The sequence below is a fragment of the Oryx dammah genome, unplaced genomic scaffold (assembly GCF_014754425.2).
Source record: "Oryx dammah isolate SB20612 unplaced genomic scaffold, SCBI_Odam_1.1 HiC_scaffold_28, whole genome shotgun sequence".
Taxonomy (NCBI): domain Eukaryota; kingdom Metazoa; phylum Chordata; class Mammalia; order Artiodactyla; family Bovidae; genus Oryx; species Oryx dammah.
The window spans coordinates 50,639,305-50,659,850 of record NW_024070212.1 but is presented as its reverse complement, the minus strand read 5'-3'; the positions used below and the strand labels follow the sequence as shown (position 1 = coordinate 50,659,850).

At 36.2% G+C, this 20,546-nt stretch overlaps 1 protein-coding gene across 8 annotated transcripts in view; it reads right to left on the bottom strand.

Annotated features, from left to right (window-relative positions):
* The window catches only part of ZNF644 (zinc finger protein 644), a 98,281-nt gene that overhangs the window by 61,103 nt on the left and 16,632 nt on the right, over window positions 1-20,546 (bottom strand). For 7 of the 8 annotated variants that reach the window (XM_040232343.1, XM_040232349.1, XM_040232345.1 and 4 more), the window contains one exon: window positions 1,779-1,839. In XM_040232343.1, coding sequence (XP_040088277.1) covers window positions 1,779-1,822 — 44 coding nt within the window. In that variant the 5' untranslated portion in view covers window positions 1,823-1,839. Of the gene's footprint in view, window positions 1-1,778; window positions 5,313-20,546 lie in introns of those variants that run through there. The other variant, XM_040232344.1, reaches the window with a different exon arrangement.

Below are 20,546 nucleotides of genomic sequence, written 5' to 3'. Positions count from 1 at the left end.
ATAATTCTGTGTACATAAAGTTCAAAAACAGGCAAAATTAGGCTATACTGACAGAATTTAGAAAGATGCTCACCTTGGGGGAAAGGGCTACTGGATTGAAAGGAAAGAGCACGAGGAACTTTATGAGACAATAACAGTGTTCTACATCTTAAATTACACAGTGGTTATACATGTAAAAAATGTATTTAGCTCTACACTTTAAATTTTCCACATTTTACCATACATAATCTAAAATGTAATTTAGATTATAATTAAATTTTAAAATGTAAATTTTAAAGTAATTTTAAAATGTAAATTGTACGTTAACAGAAAAGACAATGCATGTGTAACTGTGCTGGAATAAAATGGTGGTGCAGTAGTAAGGAACCTGCCTGCCAGCGCAGGAGACACAGGAGACTGGGGTTCAGTGCCCGGGTGAGGAAGACCCTCTGGAGGAGGAAATGGCAGCCTACTCCAATAATCTTGCTGGAGAATTCCATGGACAGAGGAGCCTGATGGGCCACAGTCCATGGAACCATAGAGTCAACATGACTGAGCAACTGAGCACACACAAAACCAGAGTTAGTTAAAACCAGTGTCATCCCATAAGCAATATCTAACTTGTAAGAAATCAGAATAAACACCCTAATAGACACTGTATTCAACTAGCTTCAGAAAGATATATAGGCAAGTGTTCCTTATAATAAATGCTGTGAAAATAGTTTCTTAAAAAAAAAAAAAAAAAAGGAAATAGTTCACTATTAACCAAAAAATAAAAATTTTCTAGCCATCAGTATCTACCTTTAAGATGTACTGTAAAGACTAATAAGGCTTGAGAAGCACTTAATATAGTAAGTATTTTCCAAATTACCACTATTATTACAGCATAATACCAATAAAATGGAAACGCCCCTTCAAATTATGACTAAACCACTAATTGAGAATACACTATTTAACTGCACATTACTCAACTACAGCACTTCTCATCCTAGGCTTTTTTTTAAACCACTGAGATCAGCAAGGTTTTGACAGCTGGAACATCTAGTTAGATTCAGAAAGACCTGAGTTAATTTTAATGTAATCAAAGTATTCTTTTTCATCTGTTTATATCCTGAAGCCATGTTCACTTACCAACAGATTAGTAAATGTATCCTTTTAACATCTTAATTTATATTAAAAAAGCAATCTTTCACATATCAGACCAAAAGTACCTGATCACAATTCAATTTTCTGAAGTCGACAGTCTTAAAAAATTAAAATAAATATGAATGCTAAATCAGAAGTCATTCAGTAGAAATACAAAAAATATTAAAACAATCATTTATAACTCTGAACATTAATGTAAAAAGTCATCATCTGACAAATTTACATAACTGTGGACGTGTTCTGTTAATGGAAATAAGAAAGTAAATTTTACAAAAGCAAAGATGACTCAAGAAGTTTAAGAAGGGAACACCGAAGAAATCTAAGCAAATCTCTTATTGAGCTGGATTCCAAGTAGCTAAACCAAATATCAACTTGATTTTTGAACATGTTTAAGGGTCACTGGAAACCACATACTTCAGTTAATCACAACATAAAAAGAGGAAAATTAAGAATGTAGTTCTACTATTTGACAGCTGTGTTTTTACTTCCATCAAATCAAATGGACCAAGTGCATCAAAAAGCTGTTTCTTTGTATTTCAAAATTTTATTTAAAGACTCATTGCCTTGGATTTGGAGGTATGCTTTTTAAACATAAATTTTTGTATTATTCTTATTTTGATTTGTAATATTTAACAAAGTCATCTTCTACTTACCTAGATTTTGTCTTATTAACATCTCGCTGCAAGAACACTCTCATTCGAAATTAAATCAAACCTGAAAGAATACATGTAAAGGCAATCATTTAGTTTTTCTGCTTCAGGTATGAATAATTATATCTATGATATACTATTTTTTAAATTAAAAACCATAAATCATTACAGTAACTTTCAAGAAACTATTGCCAGCTACCTTTACTTGAGGAATAATTATCTATTCAAATGAGAAACAAACTTCTTAGTGCTCTTGTTTCCATTAATAGTATGGCAAATAACAATAATTAAAATATTTCTGAATAAAACACACACTCCTATCTATGTCAATGCTTATCTAATATTACATACATGCCAAAAATACACCAAAAAGTTTAAAAAAGAGAGATGTCATAGAAGTATATATTAATAGTAGCCATAATAATGGCTAACATTGATTAAACATTTACTAACTGCCAGGGAAGATTATTATTGTAGAGAATAGTGAATATTGATACTCTCTTGCTTCCTCAATTTAACCTTCAATCCAGTATAGTGTGACCTTTAGTCTAACACTCCACTGAAAATTTACTTGTCAAAAATCTACCTACCCCTAATTTTATCACACTCCACAAATTCTAAAACTCCTACTCTGAATTCTACACTTCAGCTTTTGCCCTTCCTGAAAATCAGCTTGTTACTCTTCTGAATTTTTATTCTGTCATCACCACAGCTACTACTATTCTCACCTAGATTACTGTAACTGTTGTATTTCTAGACTCACTATGCACTCAATTTATCCTTCCCAAATGCTATAAGTAATCATTTTCCAATGGCTACCCTGAAGAACCACATCTATGGCTCAAGTCCTTCACAGTACTCATCAGTGACCTCAGTCTCATCTCTCTCTAATCTTTACTCTCTTCCTCACTTCATGTTTCTACAAAGCCCCTTCAACTCCCAGAAGAGCCCCTAAGCTCTCTCAGCCTCTCACATGGTGAACTATACTCACTTTTTATTTCTCCTTAACCTTGCTAACACCCTTATACTAGTTTCTCAATATTTAGTCACCCTGGCAGATCCTTCTTTAATTTCTTCAACTATGTAAAGCTGTGTTTCTCAATTACAACTAGTGATTTCTCAAACAGCAACTAGTGATACCTCTAAATAAACTGTTTACTTGTGGGTTTTCTGAGCTACACTGTGGACACATTGACCAAAATAATTAATTTATCTCACTTCAGCACTTTCACTGGATAGCACATAATAAAAGCCTAACAATGTAGTGTAGGCAAAATGAAAGATTAGAAATTTTACATTGTATCCCCACATGTACATAGGATATAGAAGGTAGGAAAGTAAAATTCAGTCTAATGAATTTAATTCACATGTTTAAAGACTAGAAAAAAAATTCCTATCATTTCTGGAAGTCAGTAACATTACTTTATAAAATGACTACATCTAAGTAAACATACAACTGACAAGAATGAGCCTGGTGCAACCTTTTATTGAGTAAATGAATTAATTTCACTGAGGAACAGTACTAAGATTTGGTACTACATGTTTCTATCTCTACAGAAAAGAGTTTGCGGATGATAATGCTAAACTAATTTAAGTGTTACCATTAAGCAGAAAAAACATTGGAGAGGAAGGTGAATATGGTTTTAACATTAATAATGTCGACAGTCTAGAAAAGTGGTTCTCAAACTTCAATGTACATGGAAATCACCCAGAAGGCTTATTATGCAAACATGGCTAGGCTCTACTCTCAGAGTTCCTGATTTAGCAAGTCTAAGATTGTGAAAGTGAAAATCACTCAGTCCTGTCCGACCAACTCTTTGTGACCCCACAGACTCTAGACAGTCCAAGGAACTCTCCAGGCCAGAATACTGGAGTGGGTAGCCTTTCCCTTCTCAAGGGGAATCTTCCCAACACAGGAATTGAACCCTGCATTGCAGGCAGATTCTTTACCAGCTGAGCCACAGGGAAGGCCAGCTGACCATTCTGGATTTCTGAAGTTCCTAAGGTCATGCTGATGCTGATACTTCTTGGACCACCCACTGAGAACACAGACCTCCAGTTTCTCACATAATGTTTAGAAGACATGAAAATATTCTGCCACCACTGCCACCAGCCTTCACCCACCCAAAACTGTATAGAGACCTATTACAAACTAAACCATAAATCAGACTGAGAACATCAGAAGTCTACTATGAGATGCTCAGTATGATAGGCTAAAAAATGGTCCTACAAAAGATATCCACATCCTACTCCCTCAAATCTGTGAAGTTTATTTTATATGGCAAGAGGCAAAAAAAAGTCTTTGCAGGTGTGGTTTACGTTACAGATTTTGAGATGGAGAGACTATCCTGGATTATCTACATGGGCCCTAAATGCAATCACTTATAAAGTGCGAGACATGGGAAAATTTGACAACACACAGAGAAGGTGAAGTCAGAGCAGAGAGATTAGAAAACACTGCCCTTGATGACTGCAGCCATAGCCAGGAATTGGGACAAGGAAAGGAACAGATTCTCCTATACAGAGAACATCACTGACGATACCTTGACTTCTGCCCATTTCAGACTTCTGGCTTTCAGAACTGTGACAGAATTAAATTTCTGTTATTTCAAGCAATATAGTTTGTGGTAATTTGTGAGAGCAGCCTAGAAAATAAACTTACTGAAGATGGCAAGTTCTCTGGGAGATAAAATCAGAAGCACTATATAAAACTTGTTACAGACTGAACTGTGTCCCTATAAAATTTGTATGTTGAAGCTCTAACTCCCAATATAATTTATATTTGGAGACAGGGCCTGTAAGGAGATAATAAAGGTTAAATAGGGTCATAAGGATGGGGCCCTAACCCAGTATGACTGGTGTTCTTACATTAATTAACAAGAGAGAGATACCAGGGATATAGGCACAAGGGAAAGGCCCTGTGAAGACATAGTGAGAAGACTGACATCTGCAAGGAGAGAGGCCTCAGGGGAAACCAAACCTAACGATCAAATCTTGGACTTTCAGCCTCTAGAGTTGTGAGACAATAAATTTCTGTAGTTTAAGCCACCTAGTCTGTGGTCTTTTATTACAGTAGCCCTAGCCAACTAATACAAAAAGATATGCATGTTTTCACAAAAGCATATATAAATATTACACACAATAACTAATTTTTTGAATTTGTGTGCTAGTCACTCAGTCGTGTCTGACACTTTCCAACCCCATGGACTATAGCCCACCAGGGTCCTCTGTCCATGGGATTATTCAGGCAAGAATACTGGAATGGATAGTCATTCCCTTCTCCAAGGGGATCTTTCCAACCCAGGGACTGAACCCAGGTCTCTTACACTGGCAGGCTGATTCTTTAACAGTTTAATTTCTTTATCTTGCTCTGTTCACAGTTATATTTCAAAGTCTGGGAAAAACTCACTTTTAATTGTATTTGTTCCTCAAAGAGACAAACCCAGCCATTATAAACACTATCTTGTTTAAAGGGAGTATCTTATAAGGACGTTTGATAGGAAGTAGGCTTCCCTGGTGGTTCAAATGGTAAAGAATCTGCCTGCAATGCAGGAAACCTGCATATGATCCCTGGGTTGGGAAGATCCCCTAGATAAGGTCATGGCAACCCACTCCAGTATTCTTGCCTGGAGAATTCCATGGACAGGGGAGCCGGTGGGCTATAGTCTATGAGGTTGCAAAGAGTCAGACAGGGATGAGTGACTAATACTAGACAGAAAGTTCCCTTTAAATCCATACCTAAAGTATAATATAATTATTAGGATATTCTTTATGTGAATACTGGAAGGAGATACAGAAAAAACACTTAAGTAACTGATAGAGCTGGTTTTATCTCATAAAGTACATTTTAAGAGAAAGCTGCAAACTAAAATGTCAAATATATCCTTCCTAAAACCCACAATCCCACTCTAATCATGAGAAAAACATCAGACAAATTCTGATAGCAGAAAATCCTATAATATACCTAACCAATATTCCTCAAAACTGTCAAAGTCATCAAAAATACAGTCTTAAAAAGTCTAATGAGAAATGACAACTAAATGTAATACAGTATCCTGAATGGGATCCTGGAAGAGAAAAATAACATTAGGTAAGAACTAAGAAAACCTAAATAAACTATGATCTTTAGTTAATAATGATGTAACAATATTGGTTCACTAATTGTAACACTTGTACCATATTAGGTAAGTTGTTAACAATACAGAAAACAAAGTGTCCACAGGGGAGGAAAGGTAGAGTGAGAATTCTATACTTTCTATTCAAATTTTCTATAAACCTAAAATTTCTAATAAGTAATGTCTTCATTTCTCAAGTATTTTCAGTGTACAGAAAAGGCATGAACATATTTCAGAATATTAAACACTGACAAATTAGAACAGCTTCAGAATGAAACCCCAAATGCAGATGACAGCAAAAATATATGTAAAGTAGGCCACAAAACAAGTCTTACCAAATTTTAGATTGAATTCATGCCAATTATCTTCTCTCACCACAATGGAATGAAACTAAAAATCAACAGCAAAAGGAAAATAAGAAGATCCATAAATACAGCAAATAAAACAACTAACTCTTAACCAACCAATGGGGTGAAGAATAAATCACAAGGGAATTTAGAAAATATTTTGAAAACACAACATACCAAAACTAATGGGATACAGTGACAGCAGTACTAAGAGGAAAGTTTACATGCTCACATTAAAAAAAAGATCTTAAATCATTGGCTTAACTTTATACTTAAATAAGAGAACAAAAAGTTAGCAAAAAATGAGTTTTTTTTTAATCAACAAAACTGACAAATTCTTATTTAGACTAAGAAAATAAGAGAGATTATTCAAACAAAATCATAAATAAAAGAGGGGACATTACAACGAATGCCAAAGAATTATCAGATTACTATGAACAATTATATACCAATAAACACACAATCTATGATGACCAAATCATGAAGCACTAAAAAACCTGAACAGATCTATAACTAGGTAAGGAGACTGAAGCAATAATCAAAACCCTCTCAATGAAGAACCAGATGATTTCACTGAGTAATTCTACCAACTATTTAAGCAAGAATTCTCCTCAAACTCTTCTAAAAAACTGAACACAAAAGAACATATGCAAACTCATTCTCATCAAGAGTAATGAGATCAGCAGTATGCTGATACCAAAGACAAAGACACAGCAAGAAAACTACAGACATATATGAGTATTTGCAAAACTCAACAAAACACCAGCAAACTGAATGATATTCACCACGACCAAATTGGATTTATTCCTGGAAGGCAAGGATGGTTCAGCAGACAAAAATCAATGATGAAATGCATCACATTAATAGAAGGACAGAAACCATGTGACCATCTCAATTGATAGAAAAAAACCATTTAACAAAACTCAAAAACATTTCATATAGGAACATGTAATAAACTATTAACAGAAGGAAACCACTTCAACATAGTAAAAGTCACATGAGAAAAGTCCACCGTTAGCATCATACTCTAACGAAAGATTGAAAGCTTTTTCTTTGAGAGCAAAAAGGTGGTAAGGATGCCTACACTTGCTGCTGCTGCTGCTAAGTCACTTCAGTCGTGTCTGACTCTGTGTGACCCCATAGACGGCAGCCCACCAGGCTCCACTGTCCCTGGGATTCTCCAGGCAAGAACACTGGAGTGGGTTGCCATTTCCTTCTCCAATGCATGAAAGTGAAAAGTGAAAGGGAAGTCGCTCAGTCGTGTCTGACTGACTCTTCACGACCCCATGGACAGCAGCCTACCGGGCTCCTCTGTCCATGGGATTTTCCAGGCAAGAGTACCGGAGTGGGGTCTTCTATTCAACACAGTACTGGAAGTACAAACCAGAACAATTAGACAGGAAAAAATTAAAATAAAAGACACACAAGTTAGAAATAAGGAAGTTACCCATTTGCTGATGACATGATCTTATACACAAAAAATCCTGAAGATTCTTTAAAAATGTTAAAGCTAGTAAATGGTCTCAGCAATTTTGCAGGATATAAAAACAACACACAAATATCAGTTGTGTTTCTACATATTAAGTTTCACACGTCCTCATTTCAAAACATATTATAAAGCAACAGTAAGCAGGACAGTGTGGGACTGACATAAAGTCAGACATACAAACCAAAGAAAGAGAAGAGTCCAGAAATAAACCCATGCATGTGTGAAAAAATGATTTTTGATAATGATGTCAACAGTACACAACAAGGAAAGGATGTCTCTTCAACAAATAACGCTGGGAAACTGGATCAAAACATGCAAAAGAATGAAGTTGGATCTTTACCTAACACACGTTAAAAAATAAACTTAGATCAAAGACCTAAACATGACAGCTAAAATCCTGAGAAGAAAAAGGCCAAAAGTTTCATGACACTGAGTTTGGGGCATTGATTTCTTGAATATGACACCAAAAGCAGAGACAACAAAAGCAAAAATAGACAAGGCAGACTACCTCAAAATTAAAAATTCCTCTTCATCAAAGGAATCAACCAACACAGTGAACAGGCAATCTATAGAATGAGAAAAAAATTTTACAAATCATATTTTTGGTAAGGGGTTAAATATCCAGAATATATAAGTAACATTTACAACTCAACAACAAAAATACAAAAACAATCCTATTTAAAAACAGGTAAAAGATCTGATGATGCTGTGAAAGTGCTGCACTCAATATGCCAGCATATTTGGAAAACTCAGCAATGACCACAGGACTGGAAAAGGTCAGTTTTCAGTCCAATCCCAAAGAAAGAAAATGCCAAATAATGCTCAAACTACCGCACAATTGCACTCATCTCACACTCTAGCAAAGTAAGCTCAAAATTTTCCAAGCCAGGCTTCAGCAATACATGAACCATGAACTTCCAGATGTTCAGGCTGGTTTTAGTAAAGGCAGAGGAACCAGAGATCAAATTGCCAACATCCGCTGGATCATGGAAAAAGCAAGAGTTCCAGAAAAACATCTCCTTCTGCTTTATTGACTATGCCAAAGCCTTTGACTGTGTGGATCACAATAAACTGAGGAAAACTCTTCAAGAGATGGAAATACCAGACCACCTGACCTGCCTCTTGAGAAACCTGTATGCAGGTCAGGAAGGAACAGTTAGAACTGGACATGGGACAACAGACTGGTTCCAAATAGGAAAAGGAGTACACCAAGGCTGTATACTGTCACCCTGCTTATTTAACTTATATGCAGAGTACATCATGAGAAATGCTGGACTGGAAGAAGCACAAGCCGGAATCAAGATTGCCAGGAGAAATATCACCACCCTTATGGCAGAAAGTGAAGAGGAACTAAAAAGCCTCTTGATGAAAGTGAAAGAGGAGAGTGAAAAGTTGGCTTAAAGCTCAACATTCAGAAAACGAAGATCATGGCATCTGGTCCCATCACTTCATGGGAAATAGATGGGGAAACAGTGGAAACAGTGTCAGACTATCTTTTGGGGCTCCAAAATCACTGCAGATGGTGACTGCAGCCATGAAATTAACAGACACTTACTCCTTGGAAGAAAAGTTATGACCAACCTAGATAGCATATTGAAAAGCAGTACTTTGCCAACAAAGGTCTGTCTAGTCAAGGCTATGGTTTTTCCAGCTGTCATATATAGATGTGAGAGTTGGACTGTGAAGGAAGCTGAGCACCAAAGAATTGATGCTTTTGAACTGTGGTGTTGGAGAAGACTCTTGAGAGTCCCTTGGACTGCAAGGAGATCCAACCAGTCCATTCTGAAGGAGACCAGCCCTAGGTGTTCTTTGGAAGGAATGATGCTAAAGCTGAAACTCCAGTACTTTGGCCACCTCATGCAAAGAGTTGACTCACTGGAAAAGACTCTGATGCTGGGAGGGATTGGGGGCAGGAGGAGAAGGGCATGACAGAGGACGAGATGGCTGGATGGCATCACTGACTTGATGGACATGAATCTGAGTGAACTCCAGGAGTTGGTGATGGAAAGGGAGGCCTGGCGTGCTGCGATTCACAGGGTTGCAAAGAGTCGGACACAACTGAGCAACTGAACTGAACTGAAACGATCTGAATAGACAAATATACAAATGTCCAAAGAATATATGAAAAGATGTTCAACGCTGCTAATCATAAGAAAAATGTAAATTAAAACCACAATGAGATATTTCATATCTCAATAAAATGGCCACTACCAAAAGAACAGAAAATAGTAAGTGCTGCAAAGGATACAGAGAATTGTAACTCTTGTGTAATGTAGGGGGGAATGTAAAATGGTACAATTATAGAAAATAGTAAAGCAGTATCTCAAAAAATTAAAAACAGAATTAGCATACGACCCAGTAATCTTAGTTTTGGGTATATACCAAAATAACTCAAAGTACAACAGGATCTCAAAGAGATACTTATATACTCATGTGTCCTGTAGCATTATTCAAGAGATAGAAGCCAACTCAATGCCTAGCAGCAGATGGATGAATAAAGGAAATGTGGTATATACATACAATGGAATATTAAGTAGTCTTTAAAATGAAGAAAATCGTGTTACATGCCACATAATTGGATGAATTGAGGACATTATGCTAAGTGAAATAAGTCAATTACAAAATAAATATTGTATGATTTCACTCATATGAGGTATTTAACATAGCCAAGGTAACAGAACAAAAGAGCAGAAAGGTGGCGGCCAAGGGTTAAGGATTGGGGGAGGGGATAAAAAATTGTGTTTTAATGCTAGAGTTTCAGTTTCACAATACAAAATTCTACAGATCTAGATCATACCCAAAAGGGGGATGCAGCTGAAAAGATAAAGAATTACAAAGTGGCAAGAGGAAACTTTTGGGATAAATATATTCATTATCTTGGTTGTAGTGATGACTTCCTGAGTGTATGTTATGTGTGTGTGTGTATAAACTTATTATACTATACACTTTAAATGTGTCAATTATATCCACCAATAAATAAATCTAAAACAGGCAGAAGATTTGAAGCAGCACTTCATCAAAGACACATGAATGAAAAATAAGTACATGAAAACATGCTTAGTATCATTTGTCAATATGGAAATGCAAGTTAAAACCATGAGTTATCACTACACAACTGAAATGCTAGTACATACATGCAGGAAGATAAATGGTACAATCACTTTGTAAAAACAGTATCACCATATCTTAAAATATCAAACACTTAGTAGGTGTTTACCCAAAGAAACAAAGCATATGTTCACACAAAGGCTTACATACAAATGATCATCTTTATTTATAACAGCCAAAAGCTGAGGGGAAAATATCCAACAACATATAAAGCCTTAAGTTATATACAATGAACAAAGTAGAATTTAACTAATGACACATGCAACACAGATGTATGTGAAAATAATCATGCTGAGTGGAAAAAAGCAGACAAAAAGATCTCACAATGCACAGCTTCATCCACATAAAATTCTAGAAAATTCAGACTAATGTATCAAGTGACAGAAAGCAGATCAGTCATTGTGCATTAGGGAAGAAGCAATAAATAGGAAAAGATTACAAAGGAGCACAAGGAAACTTCAGAAGATAAAGGATATGTTTATTATCTTGTGATGACTTCATGGGTATATACAGATATCAAATCTATTCCAAGTGCACACTTTAAACCTGTGTGATTTAGTATATATCAATTGTACTTCAATAAATCTGTTTAAAATATCACAATATGCAAAGAATAATGTGCAGGGCAAAATAGTCGAATTAAGAAGGTTAGAATAATAATAATAAACACACAAGAAACTGTCATTTATAATTAAAAGAGTAACAGTAAAATCATTTATTAATGCTTACAACTGGTACTACAACAGGCATTTCAATTACCTACAATTGATAACTCAATCCATGAACATGCTTACAAAAGCCCATCAGACACATTCCATGAAACAAGTATAAGTCATCTTGACTACTGGACAGATCAATGTATTTAATTTACACTTGTCACAACTTCTACTCTTAAACACAATTCCTACTGAAATATAATGGGGAGCAATCTAGAACAAAGTAACATCAAAAATTCTACAGCATGAATCAAAAGTCTGTCTGCAAAAATAACCCCAATTCTGTACCATCCCATTCATTATTCATGAAGTACATGAATAATGCACTTGGCAATGAGACTTTGCCATTTCCCCTACCAAGAGATGGGTTTCCTTGGTCACTCAGACTTCCTGTAAAGAATCTGTCTGTAGTGCAGAAGACTTGGGTTCAATCCCTGGGTCAGGAAAATCCCCTGGAGAAGGGAATGGCTACCCACTCCAATATTCTTGCCTGGAGAATTCTATGGAGGGAGGAGCCTGGTGGACTACAGTCCATGGGGTCACAAAGAGAATCAGACATGACTGAGCAACCAACACTACCAAGAGATCTTTCCATAGCTCTGTTTACTCCAGGCTTGACCTTTTAAGGAAGATCAACAGAATGTAGCAAATGTCACAGTTTGCCAGTTCTGAGCTAGGCTTCAAGAGGCCATGTATGTCACTGCTCTCTTACAATCCTGCCACTACCATGAGAACAAACCCACTCTAACCTGCGAGAGGACAAGAGGAAAGCCCAGATGTCCCACAACAGTCCATCCTAGAGAACCCCCATCCAACAGTGGCAGAATCGTTCTCCTGACCTGGTTCTGAATGCAGACTTAAACGAGCCCTACCGAGATGAGAAATACTGCCTGATTCATAGCCTTCCTCTAATAATAAATGTTTGTTTTATGTCAAGTTCTAGAGTAATTTATTACACAGCAATAGCCAACTGATACAGCAACCCTATTTTAAGATACCATATTATTCTTATCCCTAGAAGGAGTCGCTGCAGATTAACAACTGATGTAGGTCTCTCAACTTTTGAAAACAATGGGAAAAGAAGGCAGAAAAGTCTCTTTTATTCTTTTACTAACAGTGACTCTAGAAAATATCTGTCACAGTTTGTCAGTCTCAGAGATACACAACTGAGCAAAATAATTTTAACAAGTTATCAGTCAACTACAATCTCTCATGAAATTGTGTTGCAAGGTAGTTTTACTGGATCCAAAAATACAATCAAATCTTTCAGGATATGCTATAAGTCTATAAAAACTGTTACAGAACAATCTGCTTCTTTGTCCAACATTCTTTTTCCTATTTATGCTAATGGTATCTTCCTTTGGGAAACAGTATTTATATGTAACTGTTACAACTGCACCAATCTTAAGCTCCTGGATCAAGGGAGGAACAAATGATACCTAGACTGATCAGAGTGCCTTTTGCTCCTAGCCACCATTATTATATTATGGATGGCAACGTAGCCAGAATGGGAAATTTGGAATCCTTCTTATGATACCTGCAAGGACTACTGGGAAAGGTATACTCTTCAGCGGAAATAATGGCCATGACAATGATGTAGATCACAGCAGGTAGTGCCCATCTTTGCCACCTCGTGGAGGTAACACACTTAGGAATAAATTCACCACAGGAAAAAATCAAAGCCAAGGGATGGAGACATTATCCTCTCATTTACATCCATTGATTCAAACATGTCAATTCAAATAGCTGCAATAACAGCAGAATAGGTACTATTTATCAATTGACTCACTGAGACCTACTAGAAAAAAACAGCAAAATATTAAAAACTGACAGTTTGGTGGCATCAAAAAGCTAATACAACAGTAAAGAATGATCAGGCCAAGGTCCAAGACAAGATGGAGACCTAGAGATATAAACCTAGCACCTAAGGATGCTTTTACCTTGGGCTTATTTGCTAGTCCAGGTGATGCAGTTGAGAAACTGATCACTATTTCTGACACTGCTCTAGGGCTAGTGGGATCAAACGGAGATCACAAGGTTCGGAACTGGTTAAAACCAAACTAAATGTTGCCACTCTTTGAGTTGAGTTCCTAAAGGATTATACTCTAGTGAACCAGAAGTAAAAAAATGTTCTTGCATACATTGCAACCCCACCTGAAGACATCTAAGTAGCCAGATTAAGGAAAAAAAAAACTCAGTCCTTAACACGTAATTAAGGTGATCCCAGAATGTTAGAGACTCCAGAAGTAGCATGAGCAAACAAAAATAATCTCTGGAGAAAGATAACATCATCTCAGGGCTCAGAATTGAGGCATGGAAAAGCAACTGGAAATTTAAATGGAGAAAGCATGGCAGTGAGAGAACTAAAAGAGAAATGTAACAAAAATTCTCAGGATAAACTTTGCCTAAATCACTGAATGACTGATAAAACTATGTATGAACAGAGGAAAACTGAAGAAGTTGAGGGGGAAAAGTTGACAGAGGCTGGAGAGAAAGCTTACACTTGAACAGAGCTTTACTGTGAGTATGATGTTTTTTCAACAGGGTACATTCCACTGTGCACAGTTTTGGCAGCAGAAGCTGAAGCCCTACAAGGTTGAAATGTCAGAGGACAGAATCCAAGTCCAGCAGAACAGTTGGGAATCAGCAGAATCTCTAGAAATATGTAAACCATAGCAAGCTTCAAAATCTGTCTATAAACTTCACCCAACAATTCTAAGAACATTAATAAGAGTCCAGTCACTAAAACATAATCATAAAGTTCAGTTTTCAGGCAAAAACTACATGATTTGCAAAGAAACAGGAAACAGTGATTCATATTCAGGAAAAAACGGGTATTAAGAGATACAATTCTGAGTACTCTGAATATAGAATCTAAGTCTTAGCATATAAAGAACTCCAAGCAGCTATTTTAAGTATGAGAATTAAAAGAACACACATTCAAAGAGTTGACAGAGACTATAAGAAAGAAAAAGCTGACAAAAAAGATAACTAAAATAAAAATTCACCATAAGGATGTGATTAGAGATGGAAGAAGAAAGAATTGGTGAGCTTGAAGATAGACCAATGAAACTATTCAATCCAAAAAACACAGAGTTAAAACTACTGAAGAAAAATTAAGAGTCTCAGAGACCAGTAGGACACTATCAGGCAGTTCAAAATAGATGAAACTCAATTCAACATGTATGTACAATAAGATGTAATAGAAAGAGAGCGAGAAGAGTAAAAAAGGTACACAATAATTTTTCCTAAAGAAATAATGAACAAAAACATCTCAGATTTGGCATAAAATATTACCTTGTAGATCCAAGAATTTCAACAAACCCAAGTATGATGAATATGAAGAATCACTTCTACATATATATCATACATAGTCAATCTACTAAAGGCCAAAAAAATACCTTGAGTGCAGCCAGAAAAAAGTGACTGGTTACATATGAGAAATGACAATGCAACTAATGGCTGACTTATCACCAGAAAAAAGGTAGATACTGGAACATCTTCATGTTCAGTGATGCTATTCTTCAAAAATGAAAAACAGGTATTTTCCAATAAACAAAAATCAGATTTGTGGCTAGCAGACAAAATAGTTTAAAAAAAAAATGGGGAAAGGAACAAGTAATAAAAATAGTGAACAAAAAAAAGACAGCATTCTTGAGAAAAATAATACAACAGTCACAATAAATAGAAAGCACATAAGATAATTTAAATCCTGGTAACCATTAATTTATGAAATATGAATGAATTCTTATGTTATAATTAAAAGACTAAGTGTTAGAGGGACTGAAAGTAAAACAACAATGATATGGTGTATACATAAAACGGTTGTAAAACATAAAGGGGCAGAAAAATTTTAAATAAATGGTTGCAGGGAGAAAACAAACCACACAAACATTAACTGTAAGAAAGTTTGTGTAGCTATGTTATTAGCAATAAAAGTAGGCTTCAAAGCAAAAAGTATCACCAAAGATAGTAAGAATCAACAATGGTAAAAGTTTTAACTCATCAGAAACATGAAACAATTCTAAATTTATGTTCCCCAACCATACAGATTCCAACATATAAACCAAAAATGGACAGCAAAGCAAATCCATAACCACAGTAGAAGATTTTAACATCTCTCTCTAATAGACCCAGTATGCAGAAATTAACCTGGTAGGGATGTAGAAGTTTTGTACAACATGATTAACAAAATGACTTAACAAACACATAAATACTGCACCCAAAAAACTGAAGATTACACATTCTTTTGAAATACACAGAAAGTAATTATGAAATCTTGTCAGAAACATATTAAAAAGGTATTCAATCACATTTGCAATCAGGGAAATAGAAAGTAAAACCACTAAGAGACAGTGCACCATACCATCTAGTATGACTAAAATTAAATATTAACAATATAAAGTGCTGCAGAAGATACAGTACAAAAGGAACTCCGCTGATGATTAGAAACTGCTACAAACACTTCAGAAAAAAAATGGTGAAGAGCTTCTGAAATAGAACATAAATATACTCTGTGTGCTTAGTCACTTCAGTCATGTCTGACTCTTTGTGACTATATGGACTACAGCCCACCAGGCTCCTTTGTCCATAGGGTTCTCCACTCTAAAACCAAGCTATTAAATTCCTAGGTATTTACTAAACATACGGGTGTGCATGTGTGTACTAGGAGACATGTACAAGTAAATGCATAGCATTATTTACAACTGTCTAAAAATGGAAACAAGTCAAATTTCCACCAAAAACAGAATGAACTATGGAGTGTTAATATACTGTACAGCAATGAAAACTAATCCACTACAGTCATATGCAACAATAGGACTAAAACTCATAAAGCCGGAAAAGCCAGAATCTGTTTGTACAAATTTCATTAACAGAAAAAAATGTCAAAAATGTGGTTTTTGATGGCAAAAATGTAAGGCAAAAAAGTTAGTATCAGAAAACATAGGAGGGTAATTCCCCAGCAGAGAAGGAAAGTAGAGGATCTGGCAATGTTTTAATTTTTGACAGGGGTGATTAAGCACACATGTACTTTTGAATACTTAAGTTGGACCTTTTTTCCATGTACTATTCTGAGCATTTTTTCCACAGTAAAAAATGTTTCAAAACTGAAAATATAGACATTTAAGGCTTTGGACGTTCCCCTAAGTAAGGTTAGCATTATCCTCCAGTATTTTGTTTTTAATCAAATATATACAAATACATATTTTAAAAATCAAATAAAGCATGTTATGAAAAACAGAACCAGTGAAATCCCACCCCAATTTCTAAATACATTCATATCTTGATTTTTCATTTTGGATCTTATTATTTTCCTATATAAGAAAATGATTTTTATCTTCTTATATCCATTCCTCTGTAACCTCCCCCAAATTATACCACAGTCCTACTTGAAGATGACTAACTGATTTCTTGACAAAATTGCAAAAGCAATTCAATAAGAAAAAAAGTCTTTACAACAAATGGTGCTGGAACAACTGGATATATGTGGAGAGGAGAAAAAAAAAAACACTGACTCAAATCTGACACTCTATATCAGTGTTTATTTCAAAGCAGATTATAGATTTACACGTAAAATATAATAGTGTTAACCTTGTAGAAGACAAAAAAATCATCGGGCTCTAAAGATAGAAAAGTATTCTTAGAAATAACAAATGCATGATCCTTAGAATTAAAATCTGATAAACTAAGCTTCATCAAAACAAAATCTTTTAGTTGGTGAGAGTTTCTATGAAGAGGATTAAAAAGCTAGTGACAGATTTGGAGGAAATGTGTACAAATCACCTACCTGACAAAACACTCATATCTAAAATATAAAAGTACCTTGAAAATTCAGCAGTAAGACATCAGTAAAAATATCAAAATAAGGACATTTAAAAATCATCTCCATAACACGAAAAAGAAAACTGACAAAAACAGTCAACATTTTCCTAACACTAGAAATTAACCAAAGGCTTGCAGCAATCTGGGGAGAGCTTATTCAAGAAAAATGGCTAATCTTGATGAGACCAGCAAACTCTGTGGCATCGATTCTGCCCTATCCCCATCCTCCCAACACAGTAGACTTGAAACCCAACAGTCTACAAGTCTGGTGAAAACCAGCAGCCTGGTAGTTACCCAAGAGAGGCAGAAAAGGGCGACAGTTCCTTGACTACTGCATCCTCAGAGGACTGTTCATTATTTGACATGTCTGGTGGTTTCCTGGAAGACCCCACTCCCAAAGCGATCCGAAGAGTATACTCAGTGCAAAAAAAAAAAAAAAAACACCCTTTTCCCCAAAGGCATTTGTCAAAAACAACTGGAAGCAATTGTACCATGTTATAGCTGACTGAGGCACAGGATAACAGATGAGACCAACAATAATAGACTAACCAAGAAGTTTAAAAAGAAAAAATGGGGCTTAGAAAAGCTCTAAAATATTCCTGACAATCTACCTGGTCAAATGTATGCTCAGAGCCACATACAAGCTGCAGGTTGTGCACACAATCAGGAAGGGCCTGAGAAAGCCCTACGTGCACACCTCTGGCTAACCTAGAAGCTCTGCACAATCAGGAAACAAAGGGTAAAGCTAAGTAATAAATTTCCTGGTTGAGTGCTAAAGCTGTGCCCCAACAAACATACACACAGAGCCTCTAAACAAAACTGGAAAACGTACTCGTCTCAGGCACTGTCCAATTATCAGCGGACCACTAAGCTGAGTAGAGACATTTCAGTAGCCACACAAGGCAAAGAATACATATTTTACAGAATTAGTTCTGAAAAATCACTAAACTAGCTAACAGCAACAAACAGTAACAAAAACAAATGCTGGGAAAGAAAGACTATCTAATCATCAGAGCTGCCGTATTATTTAAAATGTAGCCTTCAACAGCAACAAAAAAATGACATTTTAAAAATGTATGGCTCATACACATGAAAAAAAAGGCAAGTGAAACTGTCTCTGAGGAAACGCAGACATTGGACTAAGTGAACAAAGCTATAAATCAGCCATTTTAAACATGTTCTAAGAACTACTAAAGGAAATCTATGTCAAAAGAACTAAAGAAAAATATAAGATGGATGTTTCACAAGCAGAAAATATGAATAGGGAGATAGAAATCATGAAAAAGAACAAAATAAAAGCCGAAAAATACAATCATGAAAATGAAAAATTCACTACAAGGTTTCAGCAGCAGATGTGTTGTACAAGAAATACTAAAGAGTATACTTCAGGCTAGAATCAAAGGACAATGGTGAGTAACTTGAATACACATGAAGAATTAATGAGCATGGTACCCAATGTTCACTGCAGCGTTATTCACAATAGCTAGGGCATGGAAGCAACCTAGATGTCCATCAACAGATGAATGGATAAAGAAGCTGGTTTATATACATATATATATATATATATGTATACACACACACACACACAAAATGGACTATGCCGCTGCTGCTAAGTTGCTTCAGTCGTGTCTGACTCTGCGACCCCATAGACGGAACCCCACCAGGCTCCCCCATCCCCGAGATTCTCCAGGCAAGAACACTGGAGTGGATTGCCATTTCCTTCTCCAATGCGTGAAGTGAAAAGTGAAAGTGAAGTCGCTCAGTTGTGTCCGACTCTTAGCAACTCCATGGACTGCAGCCTACCAGGCTCCTCCGTCCATGAGATTTTCCAGGCAAGAGTACTGGAGTGGGGTGCCACTGGACTATAACTCACCCATAAAAAGGAATGCATTTGAGTCAGTGCTTAATGAGGTGGATAAACTTAGAGCCTATTATACAGAGTGAAGTAAGTCAGAAAGAGAAGAACAAATATCATATACTAATACATATATGTGGAACCTAGAAAGATGGTACTGATGAACCTATTTACAGGGCAGCAGTGGAGATCCAGACATAGAGAACAGACTTATGGACATGGAGGGCAGGGAAGGAGAGAATGGGACAAATGGAGAAAGTAGCATGGAAATATATATACTACCATATGTAAAATAGATAACCAGTGGGAATTTGCTTTATGACTCAGGGAACTCAAACCAAGGCTCTGTGACAACTTAGAGGGGTAGGATGGGGCGGCAGGTAGGAGAGTTCACAAGGGAGGGGACATATGTATACCTATGGCTGATTCATGTTGATGTATGACAGAAACCAACACAATATTGTAAAGCAATTATCCTTCAAATAAAAATAAATTTTAAAAAAAGCATGGTAAAAGTAACTTGATAATATAAAAGTCTAATTTTAAAAACTGTGACTTTTTTCTCCTGTTGGAGTTAAAAGCCATGCAAAAACAATTTGCAAGGCACAATGAAAAGCAACAATAGAAGAAAGCCAGGAAAAAATTTTAAAACATATAGAAAACAAATAGCAAAATGGAAGACATAAATTCTACATTATTGGAATTATATGCAAATTAATTGGGTATTCCAATCAAAAAGCAGACATTTGGTAGAATGGGTAAAAGAACACAATCCAACTATATGCTGCTTACAAGGGACATATTTTAGGAACTTCCCTGGTGGTACAGTGGATAAGAATCCACCTGCCAATGCAGACCACACAGGTTCAATCCCTGGGCCAGGAAGATTCTATATGTTGTGGAGCAACTAAGCCCAGTGCCACAACTAATAGAGCCCGCCAGCTGCAACTACCAAGCTTGCACAGCACAACTCCTGAAGCCCCTGTGCCCTGAGCCTGCATACCACAACTACTGAGCCCATCTGCAGCAACTACTGAAGCCCGTGAGCCGAGAGCCTGTGTTCCACAAGAAAAGCCACCACAATGAGAAGCCCTTGCAACACAACAAAGAGCAGTCCCCACTCACCACAAATAGAAAAAGCCCACACAAAGGAAGGAAGACCCAGTAAAGCCAAAAGTAAATTAATTTTTAAAAGAAGACAAGATTCAAAGAATTTAAAAGTGAAAGGACATAAAGAGATATCCAGTGCAAACAGTAACCAAAAGACAGCTACTCTAGTAGTTATATTCTCTTCAGACACAAGACACGAAGGGAAAAA